This window comes from Hyperolius riggenbachi, chromosome 10, assembly GCF_040937935.1.
Source record: "Hyperolius riggenbachi isolate aHypRig1 chromosome 10, aHypRig1.pri, whole genome shotgun sequence".
Classification (NCBI taxonomy): domain Eukaryota; kingdom Metazoa; phylum Chordata; class Amphibia; order Anura; family Hyperoliidae; genus Hyperolius; species Hyperolius riggenbachi.
In genome coordinates, this window is record NC_090655.1 from 182923109 (window position 1) to 182940221 (window position 17113).

At 44.0% G+C, this 17113-nt stretch overlaps 1 protein-coding gene across 1 annotated transcript in view; it reads right to left on the reverse strand.

Annotated features, from left to right (window-relative positions):
* Positions 1–6962: 6962 nt before the first annotated feature.
* The window catches only part of ZNF511 (zinc finger protein 511), a 39535-nt gene continuing 29384 nt past the window's right edge, over positions 6963–17113 (reverse strand). Inside the window, exons 4-7 of the mRNA XM_068255356.1 lie at positions 15776–15977; positions 12181–12305; positions 11256–11408; positions 6963–7359 (exon numbers count right to left, since the gene is read on the reverse strand). Of these exons, the coding sequence (XP_068111457.1) occupies positions 7290–7359; positions 11256–11408; positions 12181–12305; positions 15776–15977 (550 nt within the window). The 3' untranslated portion in view covers positions 6963–7289. The remainder of the gene's footprint in view (positions 7360–11255; positions 11409–12180; positions 12306–15775; positions 15978–17113) is intronic.

A 17113-nucleotide genomic window follows, 5' to 3' on the forward strand; every position in this document is an offset into this window, starting at 1 on the left:
TTTTTTTTTAATAAAAAAAAAAAAACTATTTCATGCAGCCAACTGAAAGCTGGCTGCATGAAAGCCCACTAGAGGGCGCTCCTATCTCGTATTTCTGATCACCTCCGGCGATTCGCAGTAACAAGGAAGGCCGCAATGAGCGGCCTTCCTTGTTTCGTTTTGCTCGTCGCCATGGCGATGAGCGGAGTGACGTCATGGACATCAGCCGCCTCAGATCCAGCCCTCAGCGCTGGCCGGAACTGTTTGTTCCGGCTGCGCAGGGCTCGGGCGGCTGGGGGGACCCTTTCGCCGCTGCACGCAGCGGCGATCAGGTAGCACACGCGGCTGGCAAAGTGCCGGCTGCGTGTGCTGCTTTTTACAGGGAGCAAATCGGCCCAGCAGGGCCTGAGCGGCAGCCACCGGCGGTAATGGACGAGCTGAGCTCGTCCATACCGCTAAGGTGGTTAATATACGTGATGTATTGCCTATGTTGAATTTTTTAAGAACTGCCCAGAGATATGACCACTCAACCGTGTCGAAGGCTTTTTCAGCATCTAGGGATGCTATTACTCTAGAACCGGAGTTTGAATGCTTTATGGAAAGATGTGTAAAAAGTCTGCGCAAGTTGACATCACACCCTTTTCCTGGTATAAATCCTGACTGATCTTTGTGTACAATGGATGTGATAACACTAATTAGTCTAGTGGCCAGGATTTTCGCTAGAATTTTCCTGTCCACATTGAGTAATGATATGGGGCGGTATGAAGAGCAGAGGGTGGGATCACGACCTGGTTTGTGTATAACAGTAATTAAAACTTCCGACATGCAGGGGCGTATCTGGGTAGTATAGTGCCTATGGCAAACAATGAAACTGCGCCCCCCCCCCTTCAGTCAGAGCCCCCCTTCCCCTCTAAGAACTGCATCCTACATGCATAATTTAAGTAGCCATGTTTCCCAGATAACAGCATTAATCTGATCTGAGGTCTGAATGACAGGGAGGCATGGATGGAGGCAGGCAGGCTAGTGCAGCACAGTGGCAGGCATGGCGCCCATGGTGCTGTGGCGCCCGTGGCACAAGCCATGTCTGCACCCCTCTAGATATGCCTCTGCCGACATGGAGGGGAGACTGTACCAGTTTTCAGCACCTCCTGGTACACAGATAGGAGCTGAGATGCAAACTGGCCTTTATAGGTGGAGTAAAGTTCAGAGAGTAGTCCATCGAACCCAGGAGCCTTTCCTTTTTTAAGGGATAGAATTGCTTGTTTAACTTCAGTCAGGGTTATATCTGCCTCTAAGAGATCAGCATCTTCCGCACTAAGAGTGGGGAGAGTGATATCATGTAGATATGATTCTATTTCATTATTAGCCTTCGACACGGTTGAGGTATATAGGGTCTGGTAGTATAATCGGAAAGCCTCATTCATATCTCCTGGAGGCATTAACGTCTCCCCTTTAGCGCTAACCAGCTGTGCAATTTGAGTTATACCTTGTTCTTGCCTGGTTAGACGGGCTAATAACTTCCCAGTTTTATCTCCATGTTCAAAAAGTCTAGTTTTGCATATTTGGAGCTCCTGTTTAGTATTGTCTATCTGCTTACTAGATAAGGAAAGGAGTATACTTTGCCAGGTTTGGATTTAATATATAATCTTGTTCTGCCTGTTTTGCATCTCGTTCTAAATTAGTTTATATAATAGCAGATTGACGCTTCTCTTCTGCAATACTAGCAATGTAAGCTGCACGGATAACCGCTTTATAGGCATCCCTGGTGATAAGGGGAGGGGGGGGGGCTGGATCATGTTTAATGAGTGGTATTCCCTCATTCTATCCTGCACCATATATTTAATCCTGGTTTCTGCTAACCAGTGCGGAGACAATCTCCATATACGAGTAGAGGTAGTATTTCCAAGGTCTAGAGCTAGTTTTAGGGGGCAGTGGTCTGAAATACCTCTAGGAAGCAGTGTAATATCATGCACCAGGGACTGAGCAGAGGCAGAAGCATATATTAAGTCTATCCTAGAAAGTGTATGATAGGATGCAGAATGACAGGTGAAACCTGGTTCTAAAGGATATTTCCAACGCCAAACGTTGGTTAAGGAGTATGCCTGTGCCCAGTCCGAGAGAGCTGCATTGCCTGGAGTGACGGATTTTAATCGGTCCAGTTGCGATGAGGTAACCATATTGAAATCACCCATAAAAAAGCAATATGGAGTAGAATAAGTAAGGGAGAGTTCTGCACGTTCATGTAGCAACTCAGTGGTGCCTGGAGGGGGATTATATACTGTAAACCCACTAATAGTATCTTGGTTTCATGGAATTTGCCATGGACTAGAACATATCCACCTGATCCGTCAATCTGGAGATCAAGAAGCTGAAAAGGAAGGGTTTTTTTTATTTAAAACACTCAAACCTCTAGAGTAGGAAGAGTTGTAATAACTCCCAACCCATGGCTTCTTGAGTGCAAGAATCCTGCTACCTTGAAGGTGCGTTTCTAGTAGAATAAGTATATGGGGTGAATATTTTTTAAGATAATTTAATACTAATGATCTTTTAAAGAGAGGAGATAAGACCTCAAGTGTTCCAAACAACACAAGTTACTTGGTGGCTGTTAGGTGACATGACTACACTGGAGAAGATCAGGATTCAAGTAATCATAAAGCCATAGCTTGAGCTCTAATGCTTGATAGAGACTGTAGCTAAGGACTGAGACTAGTTCCCATCCCCCACCCATCCCAAGAAAACACCCACCCTGCATCTTCACCCAACCTGAAGCTGCCTTATCCCTAGAACAAAAAACGTATCCCCTTAACTAATCTAACCTACGCAACCAGATCTTATAGCAAAATCACCAGAAATGAACTTCTTTCCTTCACTCTCCCCGCAAAAGGAGGGAGGGGAAGAAGAGTGGCGCTCGTATCCGCTGTCCAGCCCATACATCTTGCAGATAGTGTTGCACAACACCATCAGCCCTTAAAGAAAACCTGAACTGAAATTAAAAGTCAAAATAAGCATACACAAGCCATACTTACCTTCCATGTAGTCTACTCCTCAATGTCTTTCTCCTGTCCCGCGTCCTGTTTGTTCACTGTGATCAAGGGGATTTTCCGTCTTCCATTTTGAAAATGGCCATTACCCATAACAGCTTTCTGGTCAGCACACTGTTAAACTGTAACATCGCCCACTTGAGCCATAGGGAAACATGGACATTACCTGGTACATCAGTTTTCCTCTCAGCTATAACTGACAGCAACTGATATATTTCAGATCTGACAAAATATTGTCAGAACTGGAAGGGATTATTGTCAGAAGAAAATGGTGAGCTTCTGAGAGGAACTGATGGCAAGGTAACTATATAATGTTCATTTGAAGTTACCTCATGTGTTTATTTTAAATATTTTTACTCAGTACAGGTTCTCTTTAAGCATCCTAGGAAAGCAAACCATACTGCATAGAGAAAAAAAAAGGGGGGGGGGCAGTCATCACCCTTCCCTCAATAAACACCTTAGACGTAACATTGTAAACATAGAAATTTGCAGAATGTAGTAAGGATTCACAAAAAAAAAGGTGCATAAAGGTTCCTTCAATAATGGATAATCTCTAAATTGAATAGTGGAAACCTGTAAAATGAAGAGAGTTAGATCAGAGCCAGCAATACACAGAAAATGCAGTGATGGTGCCATCTAGTGGCATTGATTAAATATGGTTCTGCAATAGCTGAGATAAGCAGAACGGTTCAATAGTAAGACGATTATGCATAGCCTATCGGCAAAGTCAGTTTAATCACAAAACTGAGGAGAGGGTAGTGATGTAGCGAAGTCAGCCATTCTTATTTGGAAGAGTGTCAAGCCATTCAAACACAGCCTCTGGGGTATTAAACAAACGGATTGTTTCTCCGTCTTGAACGCGCAGGCGGGCTGGGAACAACATTGAGTATTGGATCTCTTTTTCTCTGAGTTTAGCTTTTGCATTTATAAAGGATTTTCTGGCTTTCTGAGTCTCAACCGGGAAGTCAGGAAAGAGCATAATGTGCGAGTTTTCAAACCCAAGTTGGCATCCTTCTCTCTGAAATTGAGAACTTTGAAAATAAGTGGCCTTGGAAGGGAGCCTGGGGGGCCTTGTTTAGCCGGTATGCGGTGTGCCCTTCAATCATGAAGTATTTGGAAAAAGTTTCAGGTGGGAGAAGTTTTTTCAGCAGAGATTCAACATAATCTGGTACATCTTTACTTTCAGCTCCTTCAGGGAGACCCAGAATACGGATATTACACCGTCGATTGCGGTCTTCCGCGTCCACAGCGTGGCCTAGTAGCGCTTTCATTTTTTTCTGCATAGTGGGGATAAGAACCACGTGTTGTCGGGAAGTGTCCTCCACTGCAGAGAGCCGGTCTTCTAGCTCTTGACTCTTCCCCTTGTTTTGGATAGTTCATCCATTACATCAAAACGTGCGTCTATATTGCCCACTTTAGCCGTAAGTGACGATTGGAATTGTTTAATGGCGTCCATAACATCAGCAATACTGAGTTGAGGTGCCTCTTCCTCGCCCTGATCAGTAAATTGGGCCTGCACTTTATCAATCTGTGCCTTATCCCCTTTCGATCTATTCGTTTTAGAGGGTCCCGGTGTTGGAGGGGGTCTCCCAGGGGATGGTGACCTGTCTTTCCTCTCCTTATTGTGCTTGCTCCTGGCCGCCATGTCTGTTATATCATAAGGGGTAAAGCTGTGTGAGGGTCTCTGCGGTTGCGGGGCCTTACGATCACACTGACCTGATGGTGAGCAGTTGCTGCCATTTGACTCACCGCACAGGAGGGGAGCACCAGTCCTCCAGAATGGCCTCGGTATACAGCAGATGTCCAGCTTCGATCACAGAGACTAGCGTCTAACCGCCCTGCCAGGAAGATGGTGGGCGGGACGAGTTACGCTACAGTGGAGTCCTCCGTGTAAGTAGGCCGCAGATGGATTCGGACACCGGTAAGTCCAGGAGCAGCTCAGGGGCATCAGCAGTGTTTCAGGCAGAAGGAGGGAGGTTGCTCAGGGCAGACAGCGCCAGCGGCGAGTACCAGGATGGCTGGTTAATTAGGCTGGACGGCGGAGCTCTTGGAAGTGCGACTTTTCACGGCGCCATCTTGGCCACGCTCCCCCTGATCCAATTTTTGGGAAAAAAACTAAGGGGATTGTCAGTCTAGCACAGGTTATTTCAGAAGATTCACATATACTTCCTATGGAAGAACCTATCCATAAATATCAAATACCCACCTCAGCTCACTTTAGAGCCTTTCAACAAACATTCTTTACAGCCCAATTTGGATCCTCCAGTCCGCCAATTTCCCAATATCCCCTAATTGGTATCCTAAAACACAAGGTGCACAAGGACTTATCTCTTATCTATACACACACACACACACCATTTAAATGCTAAGACTGATAACCAGACATTGAAGGCTTTTGATAAATGGGAACTCTGTAATATTACGGTCACCTCGGACGAGCATGAAGATTTTTTCATATAAGTAAAACTTTTCTTCCACAGCAGCTCACAACCGACTCATTCAGCTATATATCATTCACCAAGCATGTTGGACCCCCAAATCCATGTTTCTCAAACAACTGCGAGGTGATGCAGATTGTCCTAAATGTGGAACTGCAGATGCAGACTTTATCCACCTCATCTGGTCGTGCACTGCTGTGGGAAACTTCTGGTCCCAAGTACTCCAAACCTTATCCAAAATTTCTTGTTTCCCCATGGGTCCTGACCCCAAGCTTTGCCTGTTTGGAATTATGGAGGAACTAGACAGTCAACAACACCACAGGATATTTATTAGAGAAACTTTATTCCTAGGTAGGAAAACAATAATTCTCAAATGGTTAGCACATTGGAAATCCATGGTCCTTGAAGTCATTCAATTTGAAAAATGTTTATATTTACACCGTAAATTTCCGCAAAAGTTCTCCTCGATCTGGCAAGATTGGCTAGACGCACAATCTACGGTTGCGTAACCCCACTCTATACTTACCTCTGTATATATCACTGGCCTCAGCGTGACATGTCACGTTTTGTTTATTATTTTCGTATCAGTGCATTCTATTAGTTATATACCCCATATGACTTTCAATGTCATGTTGCATAATAGTAAAAATCCTTCTCTTATATGATTACATGTAGATGTTAATTCTAATCTACTTTTGATATATCATATCCTGTCATAATAAAGTATACTTTCACTCTACTGTATTATGGCATGTACAATTTAGACTATGTAACCTGTTATTATCCCTGGATAAAACCTTTAAAATTTGCTTGGAGAAAGTGGTGGACATGAAAGACTGTCTAAAAAGTGCAGTGCAACGCGTTTCGCAGGCCAAACCAGCTTCATCAGGCAATAAACGTGGGGACAAAACAGAATTTCAGCACTCACTAAGGTGCTACACCTGCTATTGCCAAAATTCTGTTTTGTCCCGTTTACTGCCTGAAGCGGGCTTGGCCTGCGAAACACGTTGCACTGCACTTTTTGGGGTACTATATAATAAATGTGATTGCAACTATTCAGTCTTTCGTGTCTGCTTTATGGAGGTATGTCCACCACTTCCTCCCAGCAAATTTTAAAGGTTTTATCCATTTTTATCCTGTTGGCGGCCTCTGTTCTCCTACTGCTATACCGTGTCCACCCCTGGTGGAGGGGTGATCTACCCCTTTTTCTGATCTACAGAGAGCCACTTCTTATCCCTGAGTGAGGACAGGTCTAATCTCCTCACCTGCCTATACAGTGGTTGCCTTTGTGGTAACCCACGCTTGTGAGTATACTCTTCTCACTGATTATCCTTACTTTATTTTTGCATAACATACTACACTATATTGGGCTCTCGGTTTCTCTAAATGTTATTATCCCTGCATAATAATTCTAATGTTTTTAAATTATCCTTTATATTATTAATAAAACTAATTAAAAAAACAAAAAAAAACAAACAAGATTTTCAACATGAGAAAACAAGAATTTAAAATCGTATTTTTATTTAAATCTAATAAATACAAAGCGTGGAAAACAATCTTAGAAAAACATAGAAATTGACCACACTCTTACACCTATAAAGAAAAAAAAAAAAAAAAAGCCGATATTCTGTAACGCCTCCTGACAGTTCATTACCTAAAAACAACCCCCAGTACCTGACGATGAGAAAACTACACAAGATCACCATTCTTAAATAACCATCAGATGATCAACACAAACTTGCTCGTTAAGGAGAGAGGCAACACGTTCTTCCAAGACACAGGTCTACATTTATAATGCTGCAGACTCCAAATTTACTTTAATTTGTGATTTTCACTTCTTTTTCTTTGTATGCTTAAATCCTCTCACAGACCCATGGCCAAAGCAGATAGTAGATGGAACCCTTTAAAAACACACACATAAGCAAATCAGGCAAATAATAACAGTGATATTTTAATTTGTTCTTTGTAAGCCTTAAAGTGAACCAGAGACGACACACCCGCATATATTTTACTAATATATATATATATATTGTTAGAGTTTAAAACCGATTTCGGGTTTGTTCACATAATTTAGAGCAGATGGCTGTGCAATCGGAACGCAACACGTAAGATCACACACACCATCTGCGCCGCTATGCACTGCGCTGATGATCCCATTCACCAGAGTGAATGGGTAAGCGCTGCGCTTCCCGAAAAATGCATGCAGCCGTGTGATGGCGCATCACACTGCTGCGTTGTGCATATGATGGGAACTATGCACTTCTGCCGTTCTCGCATGTCGCACATCATACACGCTGCCAAAATGCGCACGGCAGCGCGTATGGTGTGAATGAGGCCTTAGCTAAGAGGAAAATGGTGACTTTTTTTTGCTTTTTGAAATCCAATACGCAGTTACATTACCAAACATTGCTGCAGGCAGGATATAAAATATGCATCGTTTTTTAGAACAACAGACCCTTACTGCATAATATTAGACCTGTGGTCCTCTGCATCTATTGCTCGCTATGATATAGTACGGTAATTGCTCCTCCTCAGGATTGTCTGATATACAAGTAATGCATCCACCACTAATTTAATGCATCCTGAATTTTTGAGAACCAAGGTATTGCAAATGTTTTCAAATTTTTTTATTACTTATAATCATCATGATTTACATAAACAGCATTTTCAGTTCTTGTAAAAACTTTGTCCCTAAATTACTGTTTTATATCAGTAAAAGTCAATAGCCCTGTACTGTAAACACAAAACATTGAGGCATTAAACTCAGGACCATCTATGTCACGCTAAAGGTGTGTACACACCTGTGACGGATGTTGCCCGTTGGGGGATCAGGACCTGGTCTCCTTGGGTGAGATCGCTGGGCCGGGCTGCACGCTGGTGTGTCAGCTGTGTTGCTATGCGGGTGTCAAAGACAACAAGCAGCGCATGCATGACTTGGCGGACCAGCCAAGGGTTGAGTGGGGTTGAGTAGATCCGCGCATCAGATCGCTCACGGGTTGGGGGTCACCGGCTGCTGTACATACGCCTGATTGTCAGCTGAGGCAATTGTTGGCTGCCTCAGCCAACTTGAGTCAGGTGTGTGTATGACTCTTAAAGAGAACCCGAGGCGGGGTTCTGAGAATAAAATCCCCATACAGAGGCTGGGTCTGTCTATAGAGCCCAGCCTCTGTTGCTATATAGATCGCCCCTAAGCCCCCCCTGCGCTCTGTAATCCCCCGATAAAACACAGTCGCGCTGCTGACATGCAGCTTGCCAGAGCGCGCTGTGTTTACCTCTCCTCTGTCAGTCTCGCCGCTCCCCGCATCGCTCCGGTCCCCGTCCATGTCCCTTCCCTCACTGCTGATTAGAGGGAGGGGACGCGGGCGGGACCGGAGCGATGCAGGAGGCGAGGGAGCCACCGAGACTGACAGAGGAGAGGTAAACACAGCCGCACAGCGCGGCTATGAGTTATGGGGTATTGCAGAGCGCGGGGGGGGGGGGGGGGGGATGGGGCTTAGGGCTTAGGAGTGATCTATATAGCAACAGAGGCTGGGCTCTATAGACAGACCCAGCCTCTGTATGGGGATTTCATTCCCAGAACCCCACCTCGGGTTCTCCTTAAGACTCATTTATCTTGAAGCACACCTATATCATGTTATTAATCACAATCTTTAATGCTCATGAACACTAGCGTCACTAGGGGGGTGCGGGGGATGCGGTCCGCACCCCACTTGACACTGACAGGGGTGACAGGCTTGCCAATGCCAACCTGTCTATTATGCCTCCTTACACTAAAGCTCAATGCCGCCTGCAATAACAAGAGCGCATCGCTCTAGTTAGTTACAGGCACTCAGGCAGAGGATCTGGGCCACAGCAGAAGTAACATTTCCCTTCTCTTTCCGCCCTCCAATCAGTAAAGCCCTTTACCACGCTGGTGCCTCTCTCCAACCAATGAAACTGAGGCAGCCAGCTAAGAGCCCGCCCACACCATCCCCGTCCAGAGTAAAGACCAGCAGCAGCTGCAGGAGAGAGCAGCGTGGCCGTGTTTGTGACAGGCGGATCTTCCACACTCCACACAGATTTCTGTGTACTCTGCAGCCTGGTTCAAATGAAAGGTCCTGTCCTTTGTTTGTGATCTTATCTTTATTATTCCACTCTCTGCACTTTCTGGCCGCTGTCTGCCTTCTCCCCCTCTTTTCATTTACACTTTGCTTAGCACAGACACCTTCTCTTTCTCAATGGGACAGATTATTTTCATATCAACAGCAATTGATTCCATTGTATATTAGCTCATAAAACATGAATGATCTTTTATTTCATGTATTTGTCAGTGCAATACATTTACTCTCAAGGGGGCCATACATCAGGCAACTTGGCGGCTGATAGACTATCCAATTACAATCGAAAGCCAATGAAAATCGCTGCCACCAAGAGCATGCCCGACCGACAATGCAACCAATTTTGGGCTGAAATTAGCTGCATTCGTCAGTCAGACATGCTGCAAGATGTAGGGTGAACTTGCTTGATAGGGTGTGCGACGGTAACGGTGAGCGATATCAGGACAGGTGACGAAACCCCCAGCGCTTTTTCCCGTAATGTGTGTGTGTATATATAATGTGTAAATATGCTGTAATGTGCGTTTATACATTACCTGTCCTGTGTCGCGGTGGCCGTCCGTCTTCCGTCTCTCTTTAATTACCCGCGTACATGCTGCTAGTGCGTAGCATACCGGCACGACGTCACACAAACACGACACCGGGAGCAAAGTATGCGGATAATTGAAGAGAAGCAGAAGATGGACGGCCACGTCGACACAGGACAGGTAATGTATAAACACAAATTACAGCACATTTTTACATTACACACACACACACACACACACACATACATACATACATAAACACAGTGGCAAGGTGGAGAATGTGGCGTGCTCGGCCTATTCCCAAGATATTCCATGCTGAAATTGAAAATCGGTGTGGGGGGTGCTCGGGCGTGCTGGGAATAGTCCGCACCGGGTGTCAAATACCCTAGCTCATGAAGTTTAGGGCATTTTTTTCTTCTCAAGAGACTTCTCAAAACATGCCTCGCAGTATCACAGATTAATTCACAGCATTTCAATGTGTACCCATGCAAGATTTAAGAGAAATCTCTTCACAGGCATCAAACAAGTTGCCTGCACAGCCCAGCCATCTCCCCATCAGGAGAAAAAATGTGCCTTCTCACATTTTCAAATGCACCTCAGGCATGCAAAACTAGTCATTCCCAGGAAAAGAAGAGTGTATTGCACTCTTCTCCAAGCTTTTTCAACCAGAAATCCAACATATCCCTGGCAAAGCACCAGAACTCAATGGTAACAGAAGGGGAGCTGTGAAAGGACTTCAGGAATGCCAACACCATCAACCTGGACTCCCATCAACCACGATTTCCATCAGTTTTTAGCAAGCCACAGAACAGAGAGAAGAGGAGGCCTACAGCTCCAGTATACATAGCCCTGGAGACTGCTATGAAGAAAAGCAGTCAGTTTGCTTTGGGGGTATGGGGGAGGTTGGGGGGGAAGATGATACAGCCCAGGTCTGCAGGATCAGGGTCATTTTACAGCTAAGAATTTGGGAAATAACCCACACCATTTACAAACCTCCCCTTAGGGCAAGCTTTCTGTCTAGTATGATTGAGACGCCTGTTGTGGATTTGGTGTCAAATGCCTGTTCTTGTGCTGGTGCTGTATTGATTAGTACTGCCTTTGAGTGCAGCTCTTTCCAGTCAGTGGTAAAGTTATAAAAGTTTTTTTTTTAACTTTAATGACATGACCGTAGTTTACCTGGACTTTGCATAGGTGGTTGAAGTTGTACTTTGTCGTAGAGCACCACAGTCACCAGAAGGTAGTTCACTGATCTCCATGGATTCCACCACAATGCTGTTTTCAGTTGTAACGTCCATGGACAAACCTGCAATACCTTCTCGTATCTTACTGCTGCAATAAAAATAAATATTCTTCATGGCCAATCTACATTAGATGCTTGTTAATACTTTTTTTTCCTTTCAGCTGCATTCTGTTTACTTCATAGTAAAACATTCCTTATTTTAATATGATTTTAACCAAGTTTAACCACTTCCGGATTCTCGGAGCGTATATACACGCCCCTGAATCCTGAAGTGTATACCATGGACGGCCGCTCGTATGAGCGGCCGTTCCATGTCAGTTCACGGAGGGTGTCTCCGTGAACACCCTGCGAGCCGATCGGCGGCTCGCAGGGTAAATGTAAACACACGGGGAAGATCTTCCCCGGTGTTTACATGTATACGGCGCTGCTGCGCAGCAGCGCCGTAGAGGAGATCGGCGATCCCCGGCCTCTGATTGGCCGGGGATCACCGGCATCTGATAGGCTAAAGCCTATCCCATCAGGTGCAGGACGGAAGCGCCGCTCACAGGGGGAGGGAGAGGGAGGGAAGGGGAAGGAGGCCAGGAAGCGCTGCGGAGGGGGGCTTTGAAGAGCCCCCCCCCGCAAGCGCAAGCAGCCGGCGGCGATCAGACCCCCCCAGCAGGGCATCCCCCTAGTGGGGAAAAAAGGGGGGGAAGTCTGATCGCCCTGGCTGCTAGCTGATCTGTGCTGCGGGCTGGAGAGCCCACGCAGCACAGATCAGCACAAAATTTCATGGTGTGGAAGTGGTTAAAGTCCAATATAGACATGAAGCTATACAATTAAAACATATACGGTAAATAAGGGCAATCAAGGTAAACTCACGTCTTAGATTTCCTGGGCTTGTCAAATCTAAAGTCAGAAGGATACAGGTGAGTCTTGATCAAATGATTTTTTCTCTCTCCACAGGTTTTAAATTTCTCTACACATCCTTCCACCAAACACTGAAACTGATAAACATGAAAACTTCATTATTAGTCTTAAAAAAAAAACCTATATGAGAAATAACATTTACATAATCCATATTTAGCAAAAGTTTCACTTGCTGCTGACAGTTCGAGACTTATGATGGACACTGACTGTTAGCAATAAGAAGAATGTTGTGAATATGCACTCTGGGCAGGTGGTTCATCAGCTCCTATCATCCTTTTTACACAGCTATAACCCGCTGATCCATTTATTTAAATAAAATCTGAAAAAGGATTCTTGTAACAGGCTGTTCCTTTTGCAAGGAAACTCACTGATGTCTTAATTCAAAGACACAAAGTCTGTCCTTTATATAGCAAAGAATTCTATTGCTTTTGTCTCACACTATGTACAGCAGGGGTCTCGAACTCAATTTACCTGGGGGGCAGCAGGAGGCAAAGTCAGGATAAGGCTGGGCCGCATAAGGAATTTCACAATCGCGGCGTATCACAGAGAGGGGCGGGGAGAGGCGGCGATCCGTGTGGCGATTGACGCCAGGAGGGGCAGAGCTGAAGCTGAAAGCTCTGCCCCTTCCAGGAAATGCCGGCAGATTGCCCCCCCGGGCGATTTGGGGGCTCTGCAGCCCTCGTTTAGCGGCGGGGACGCGGCGGATTACTTGGGAGCACTGAAGCGATCTATAAGGAAGCTTTTGCCGGCGAGGGCCACAAAATATTGTATCGAGGGCCGCAAATGGCCCGCGAGTTTGAGACCCCTGATGTACAGTATATGTTATCTGTAGTGGAAGGCTTACAGTTTTTATATGGGAAATGTAGGATTGGGTATAGAGCTTATGTTATTGCACAGCTTCTATTTAGTATGAATAAATATAATCACTTCAAAATGTTATTGTACTTGAGTGTGCTTAAAAATGTCATAAATGGAATCACAATGCAGTATACTTGAAATACTGTAGTTTCAGTTCCATTTTAAAATACAGACATGTCCAGTATGTACAATGTAAGCTGATCTTTGATTACCTTAAAGAGACTCCGTAACAAAAATTGCATCCTGTTTTTTATCATCCTACAAGTTCCAAAAGCTATTCTAATGTGTTCTGGCTCACTGCAGCACGTTCTACTATCACCATCTCTGTAATAAATCAACTTATCTCTCTCTTGTCAGACTTGTCAGCCTGTGTCTGGAAGGCTGCCAAGTTCTTCAGTGTTGTGGTTCTGTGATGCATCTCCCCCCTCCAGGCCCCTCTCTGCACACTGCCTGTGTATTATTTAGATTCGGCAGCTTCTCTCTTCTCTCTTATCTTTTACAAGCTGGATAAATCCTCCTCTGAGCTGGCTGGGCTTTCACATACTGATGAATTACATACAGGCAGAGTTGTCTGCACTCTGCAGTAAGAAACAGCCTGTCACTTCAGTGGAAGATAGCTGCAGGGGGAAAGAAACACACAAATGATCTCTTGAGATTCAAAAGGAAGGGTGTATACAGCCTGCTTGTGTATGAATGTATTTTCTATGTGTGGACATACTGTACATCAACCTACTTCCTGTTTTGGTGGCCATTTTGTTTGTTTATAAACAAACTTTTTAAAACTGTTTTTAACCACTTTTAATGCGGCGAGGAGCGGCGAAATTGTGACAGAGGGTAATAGGAGATGTCCCCTAACGCACTGGTATGTTTACTTTTGTGCGATTTTAACAATACAGATTCTCTTTAAAGGACAACTGAAGTGGAGAATATGGAGGCTGCCATATTTATTTCCTATTAAACAATACCAGTTGCCTGGAAGCCCTACTGATCTGTTTTGATGCAGTAGTGACTGAAAAACACCAGAAACAAGCATGCAGCTAATCTTGTCAGATCTGACAATACCGTCAGAAACACCCGATTTGCTGCATGATTGTTCAGAGTCTATGGCTAAAAGCATTGGAGGCAGAAAATAAGCAGGACAGCCAGGCAACTGGTATTGCTTAAAAGGAAATAACTATGTGAGCCTCCATATCCCTCTCATTACAGTTATTTACTAATACTGACCTATTGTATGCTGATCACTGTTGGAATGATCAGCTTGTTTTCATTTACTTTTGTTGTAAACTGTATGTTTCCACAGCTAATCAAGGTCTATAGTGCATTCTGCAGATGCTCAAATGGTAAATGATGCCTTTCATCAACCTCACCTACCCTGTGCATCACCACTACTAGCAAACTATCCACCCACTCTTCACCTATCCTCCTACTTCCCATATCACAACCCGAGCCTCACCCATCCTCTTACCCTTGCCCAACACAAATGCGTACACACCTATACCTCATTACTTCCACCACCTTGATTAGCTCTCCTGCCTTACCTCTTATCTATCCCATTTCGCAAGTATTCGTCTATTTCCAATCCCCAGTTGGTGTAACCACTTAATCTCTCCTACTACATCCACTGTGTGTAGGAACAGAAGGGGCACAGATGGCATAATGGGGCAGTGGAGGCAAAGAAGTGGCATAATAGGGATGGTGGAGGCCCAGAAGGGGGCAGAGGTGGTACAAAGGAGCACAGAAGAGAGCCAAGGAGGACACTTTTGTATTTTAAGACAAGCATCTGTCCAGGTTTCTATACTTGTAATAGTATACCTGTTCCAAGCTAAGAAAAAGACTACAATCCCTATATAGTTTGTTAACTGGGGACTACCTGTATTTGCTAATTTGGGGTAGGAACATAACCTCATGCTCTGGAGGCTGCAGTCAAATAAGTTCAAAAACGTTTAGCAGACCTCACTAACAATCCTAAGTGCTTAATAAAACACATTTTCTAATACGCCAGGTGTCGTCTTATAGGGCAGGCGCTGTAACTTCCGAGCCGGACTGGAGAATCTGCGGTTGCCGCATACCGTATGCGGTGACTGTATGAAAGCAGAAAGGGCGGTGCTGTACAAGTATGGTAGAAGAAAATCCACTCACCAGGATTCCTGGAAAGAAGTGACTTAATGCGGTCCCGATGACGAGGTGAGGGGTGCACCTCACTGGGAAATCTTTTTATACAACAACCAATCGTCGCCGGTAAAGTACATCCCTTGCCGTGATTGGTCGTTGTTGTATACTGGGTACCACATACGGTACAGCACCAGTATCTGTACCTGCTTATACAGTATAGCACCAGTACATACAGTACAGTATACAAATGTCCAAGAGTCAAGAGGGGTAGTCTTATAGGGTGAGTATATCTCAAGATGTATATTTCAACTGCGGGTCATCTTATACGCCCAGTCGTCCAGAACATATGGTATATACACATACACAAATTAGAGATGCTCAGAAATCTCTTGAGATTCTTTAGGAAATACGACCATTTGAGTCATGTCATGCACAATTAAACTGAAAATGTATCATCCCACTGGTTCAGGTTTTGGCTGGCTGAATATTCTGACTCTGTAGTGCCCGGATAATTTTGGAGCAAAAGATCAGTAAAATCAATCTTTTTATCAAATGATATTAATGTGAAACTACATGCCATATTGCTTTTCTCTGCCATGATCAAAAACAAAGAATCATGCCATTCCAGTATGTGAATGTCCAGAAGTCGAGCTGATGGAAAGGAGCGTTTGCAAGTTGAACAGACATTTCGATGCAGGGTGTTGTAATGATGCTCATATGATTCCAATGTGTCAAAGACCTGAGAGCATCCTGCTGCCTGACACGGAAACTCTGACACCCTGAAACAGAATTAGACAAAGGTGATTTTCATCTTTATGACTTTTATCAACTTATACACATATCTAATTCCGGTATCTTTTCTGTTGATGGGTTACTAAAAAGAATACATTTATTTAGACAGAGTTTATGCCTTTTTTTTTTCCATTCAGTATCTTGGACATTTTTTTTAGATATGTTTTAAAGAAAACCTAAACTGAAAATTAAAAGTCAAAATAAGCATACACAAGTCATACTTACCTCCCGTGTAGTCTATCACCACTAAATGCGCTAATGGGATAAAGTTCAAGTTGCATAAAATTATCAAAATCACTACCACAGCACGGATTACTGCAATATAAAAATTAACTTTTATTTCTCATACATAAAATACCAAATCCTACAAAACCCTATATTTAAAAACACCCTCTAATAGGGTACTACCTGTGAAAGTCCCACAGTGCGCACTGTATATATGACCCAGGGCGATAAAAATCGCCTATGCACTTGATATAAAGCCTGAAATGACTGTCACAATGTCCATAAAAATGTATCCATCTGTAACTGCAGTGTTCAAAAAACATCCGTATTCATAATTGTGCAATAGTCTATGAGGTAGAATAAATTGTGTAAATTTCAACAATGCGCTCAAACAGTTGCATAGTCGGATTGGGCCTCAGTAGATATAAAGTTCATATAAAGCCGCTAACTGTGCTTAAAGCAGTACGATCAGCCATACTATGCCAGGGAAAAAAAAACCACATATATAAGTAGATAAATACTTGAGCTACTTGCATAACATGTATTATACTGTCCACGTTTTGATTTCAGTGAATGCTATATAGTAAATGATGAAAATTCTGTTCCTGGTGGGGGCCATGTCTTTTGCCCACAGTTAAGGTTAACTCGTGATGTCATTTCTGCCCTTCATTTTTTTTCTTTTCTTCTCCAATCGCTGAGTCACCTCAGCCTTGCTTGTAAACACAAATGAGTAGGGGATTAGGTTTCAGATAAGCAGCTGGCAGGGAAATAAAGGGAAGAGGAGGAATAGATTATAGATAAAAAGAACCCCCAGCATGCAATTCTTTGGCACCGACTACTAAAGAGCTAGTGCTCCTTAAGTATGTGATAACTCCAAATCATAACAGCAGAAAAAGTT